The sequence below is a fragment of the Limulus polyphemus genome, unplaced genomic scaffold, assembly GCF_000517525.1.
Source record: "Limulus polyphemus unplaced genomic scaffold, Limulus_polyphemus-2.1.2 Scaffold405, whole genome shotgun sequence".
NCBI lineage: Eukaryota > Metazoa > Arthropoda > Merostomata > Xiphosura > Limulidae > Limulus > Limulus polyphemus.
The window spans coordinates 210,800-216,159 of record NW_013666015.1 but is presented as its reverse complement, the minus strand read 5'-3'; the positions used below and the strand labels follow the sequence as shown (position 1 = coordinate 216,159).

Here is a 5,360-nt window from a genome sequence, read left to right as displayed (position 1 = left end):
GGTTTTGTTTAAAATATCGACACTGTTTCCTTTATCAAGTTAATAAACACTATATTTTCATTGGTATTTAATCCGTGGTTGTTCTGTTAGACCGGTAGTGTCTGACATTGGTACATAAAATAATGAACTAGCGTGTTTATGGTTTAAAGTTGTTAGGACTGTTAATAAGAAATGAATTAAACTATCAAGTATCATAGACAGTTGTGAGTTTTCTCAAGATATAAATAATTTGAATTTAAAAAAAAGGAGTATCCCGAGCTGTTTTTGGTATAGTGCCCCTTCGTACTTGCATGCCATTAGATGGGACAATACATTTGTGTACTGCACTTTTGTATAAATGACATTTCCAAGGCATGTATTCCCGAAACTCATGAATTATGCCACTAAAACATAGGATTTCCTATTCGACAATGATATATATGATCAAATTGATGGTGTTGCTCTAGGTTCTAGATTAGTCCTGTCACTCGTTAATTTGTTCCTGTGTCACCGTGAAAGATGTTGGCTTCTCACTAAAACAGTATATTATAGTAGATCTGAAGATAATACCTTTTTTATCTTCAGATAGTTTTTAAATCATCTTAACGGTAGACATCCTAATATCAAATTCACAGTTGGATATCAGCAAAACCATCAACTTACATTCTTACACCTCATTATTAAATTTCTTGTAAGAAGGCTTTCACTACTTTGTACTTCAACTTTGACAGTTTTATACCATTGCTTTTTAAAACAAATGTGGTTAAGATTTTAAAATATTGGTTCATCAGACAGATAAATAAATCAGCAAGTTATGAAGTTTCTAAAAAGAGTTAGAAAATACTAAGAATCTTCTACTAAAAAATGCCTTTCCAATAGGCCTTATAAATCATGTTATTCAAGGCTGTTTAAACGATATGAGTCAAGTTGAATTGAGACATGATTTCAAGCCTGTATGCCTGTATCAGGAAACACGCACTAAATTAGTGTGATAACCCTGTAAGTAGGGGACAATTTAACATTCTTGCAAAACCAAAGAAGGAACAGAAACTGCTTATAAAGGAAAGTCCGTTGATCAGTAGACTTAAACTGGCATAGAATGAGCGAACAGTGCAATTCGTTTATTATTAAATTTATAAGTGTTAGAGATACCGTAATGTGCTACAAGGTCGCTATCAGAGTGAAGAACATTGCATGAAAACATATTACAGAGATATTTTGTTTACAGCGATATCTTATAACTCAAACGTTTCACACTTTATTTTACAAGATATCCTTTCGTGAAATTGGGCACTTTGTTTGAATAAATAATAATGTTAATCAGAATTGTCTCAAATATATTCAACATAATCCTTTTCCTAAGCCCTGAAAACCCTAAAAAACAAACACTACAGAATCTAAAAATCTACGTTGACTTACAAATGATAAAAAACTTGATAAAAGCGAGAAGTATAACAGCTACTATGTAATTTGCATAAAAAATTATGACATCCATTACTTATTACCAAGTGTTTTATGCACGTTTTCGCCTCGAACGTCAAGCAATGAAGAATATGAAATAGTTTGTGAGGACATTTCTTATGTTTAAATCAAATTATTGAAGGCGCTGAGTTTTTGCTTCTGCAAATAGCAGATATTTTTATGTATTATGAAGAGATGGAGAAACTTTCAATAATTTTAATTCAGATTTTCCTTAGCACTTTACAGTTCCAGATTAGGTTTAACAGCGACTGGATGGGGTACATTTCTTCCAGATTTTAATCTTATTAGAGTTCGTATACCCTTCAAAATTGCTTTAATACATTAGTGTAATAAACTCTTGTGAATTACTTCGTTGTATATATAGTGTAGATACAAAACAATGTAATCTTCCTCACAGTATTCTAAATTGTATGAGAAAGTAAGGTTAGAAAAAACAGAACATGTGGGTGACAGCTATATTAAATTAACCAACATAAAAGATCTGTATTTTTTCATCACAAGCGTTTATCGCTGCATACGAGCTTCATTTATTCGAGTGTTCAAAGTCATCGGTTTGCTGCTGTTGTTTTTTTTTTTAATTTGTCTCGTCACTGTGAACGCACGAGTTGCTGGGAATGAAATAACGCAGAAAATAAGCTAAATACACAGGTGTTAACGTAATAATAACCAGGGAATAGCTGCAATTAAAGCGCTACAGCTCAACACATTAGTTATCTATCTTGTTTTTATTAATGCACTTTACTTTTTAGATTTTTGAATAATATTCATTGTTAAATATTTTACGGGAAAACGTTGGAGCGAGGATCTATATAGAGTGTCTGTCTAATTCCAGTGGTACTTATGTGAGCACTTAATGCATTAGCAACGTAAAAGAAAGAAAATGGACGGGATTAAAGTTGTTGTTTTTTTCAGTTGAAAATTGTGATAACTTAAAACCAGTACTTCCTAATTATGATGGAAGTGAAATGAGTGAGAATTGAACTGGCAAATGTTTGTTCGACTTTCAGTGTTTCACTTGATACAGTGACAATAACAGAAAAAGTGAGCATTGTGAGATATAACAATATATATTAGATGCATATTGCTTAAAGAGTTTTAAACGTATAAAACTTAACAAAGTGTTAAGTAATTCTTCCTTAAAAAGTGCCGTTAAAATTATCACACCAAAAATAATTTCCTAAAATTCCTGCCCCTTGCTTTTTCTCAGTATCTAACGCTGTGACACTATTAAAGCGTGTATATGAAATATATGTACTTTGTTGAAAACAAAACAAACCTATATGCTAAAATATAGATAAGATTTAAATCAAGAACCATTCAAACGATGTCTATACAATAATAGGCCGTATTTTTATGCTACACAGAAATCACGAAATGACAAGTAATCGTTTAAAAACAACTGATCAGTAAAGTTAATAAAATATAAAACGTAATAGGCTGAGTTATAGATATTACATTTAATTATATTTGAAGGATAACGATATTCTGAAGGCTTAAGGATATTTGAACTTCGTCTAACGTTACCTGCTATTCATCCAACAGTAAATGATGGGGTTGTACATAGAGTTAGACATGGCGAGCCAGTAAATTGCCAAGTAAATATGTTGTACGTAGTCGGAGCTAATAATCTCGGGGTGATGGTGAGCTAACAAGAAATAAATGTGATAGGGTAGCCAGCAAACAGCAAAGATAAATACAACAACGATCATCATCTTCACAATCTGTAAAAAGAAGAATAAAAAGAGAAATCAAATGTAATCAGTTTCTATTATAAAGAAGGGCGTTACCTTAGTTTCAGAATTCACATGTATACCTTCGGCAAATCTTTAATTAGTACAAATTGTATATGTATGGTGTTTTGAATGTTCTGTACTCTACACAAGTTATCTATATTCAAAAAAGTATTACAAAACTGTGAAATTTAATGAGAGATAAACGTAAGGCCAAATATATTTCTGAATAAGTCACTTGTCACTAAGTTTGTTTGTAGAAGACAAATGAGTAATTGTTTTTATTTCCTAAATCCTATATCAATATATGTTACTTGTGGTAAGCAAAGAATATTTTAGACGCTATACACATAGCTTTTACTTCACCATTACAAGAAGCCTGGTCTTATTCATTGGTTTAATGCTAACGAGGTTATTTCCCCGAAACTGGTTCAACTCAGTGATAAGTATGAAATCGAATTTCATGACGAGGAACCCGCTTTGAGACAATGAAGTTTGAAGACGGCTTGAATGGGCAATGAAGAAAACTTTATTACGAGTTTAACTTAGTAAAATAACAAAGTTTTCATCATTACCTATTCAAGCCGTCTTCATACCTTAGTGACAAGTAAAAAATACAGAAATGTGCTAGGCTCGCGTTTCTTTTTTTTGAATGAAATTCACAATTTTAGTGGCAAAAAAAAATAGATATAGTATTTTAAATATAATAATCGGGAACTACTATTATATAAGTTTTTGTGTAAATTTAGTACAATGATTTATTTGATTTTAAACTGTTTCGACACTGACTGTTAGCCAAAATGAGAAATAACCCTTATTTTGACATATTTCCAATACAGAAAACTACTGTTCTATACATTTTAGTTCTAATTGAGATACCAAATGTTTATTTTGCAATAAGGACTGTATTTTACGGCTAAATGTGTTTTGAAGCTACAAGTTATCCTAGTTTAGTCATGAGGATAACCTGGATATCAAGTTTTGTTATTACCATTATTAAAATATAATTTTGATGTATATGTGTTCAGAGTTAAACCCTTTCTTAATTATATGGACACGGGCAGGGGTCAGAGGGCATGTCATCACGTTTGTAGACTTATATTCAAAATTATACTTAACTATTACTTTATAAATGTATGTCAATAATTGTAGATTATAATTCAAACTTTAGTATTATACATTAGTCGATTTCTTGATTTGAAAGTAAATATTACAAAATATGGGAGTCTAAATATTGATTTTTGTGGGTTACGTGGTACGTCGCCTTCTGGGTTCGGTCAGACGCCCACAATATAACGTCTATAGTTTATTCGAATTAGAAACTCAATTTTTCGAAATTGGCAAGTTATAATTAAAAAAAACAAAAACTCCTACCTTTTCTATTTGCTGAGATATCTTAATATTTAGCGCATCTATCACATTGTCTCCGCCCACCACTTCATCATTTGAGAAGACTTGTTTATCTACTCGTACTTTTGTATACCAATAACTTTATAACCAATCGAAAGTTCTACATTACTTCTACGTAATTCTGCGAGTCTTCTTAAGTTATTTACGAAAGAAAAGCTCTTATATCAATGGAAAGTTTGAAGTTTTACGATCAAGGCTATTTACTGAACAGAAATTGGATTATTTTAGACCGACATACAATTTAGTTAGGAAGCCTGGTAAATTACAGTGAATTTTTGAGGCATCGGTATAGTAATTTAAAATTTTTGGTATTCTAAAATGCATATATAAAGCCTATAAAAATTCTTATTTTTCCATCTCCACATGTGAATTTGGACGAGGCTTACGACGAGGGTTAGCAAGTACGACTCATGAATGCAAACAAGGACTTTGTAAGCAGTAAATATAATTGTTTTCTAAATATTTTTTATTAACTGTTCTATGTTTTACAAAAAATCACTGACATTTAAGTATTTGTTTGAAAATAATAATAAGAATATATGTACATATGTAATGTATGGTGACTAAAATGTTACTGTGCTTTACAAAATACTGGGATACTAATGCGAAGAGCAAAATATTTGTACTTTGTTTTATTATTGACGAGAGTATAATTGTTTATTGAACTTGTGTTATTTTTCTACTCGTTTACATTGAGGTAAAATAAAAAAAAATTATTGTTTGTTTTTTGTTGTTTTTTTTAATTATGCACAAAGCTAC

The 5,360-nt window shown here is 30.9% G+C and overlaps 1 protein-coding gene across 1 annotated transcript in view; it reads right to left on the bottom strand.

Annotated features, from left to right (window-relative positions):
• The window catches only part of LOC106458020 (tachykinin-like peptides receptor 99D), a 56,218-nt gene that overhangs the window by 2,621 nt on the left and 48,237 nt on the right, over positions 1-5,360 (bottom strand). The window contains exon 4 of the mRNA XM_013917469.2: positions 2,986-3,182. Coding sequence (XP_013772923.1) covers positions 2,986-3,182 — 197 coding nt within the window. The remainder of the gene's footprint in view (positions 1-2,985; positions 3,183-5,360) is intronic.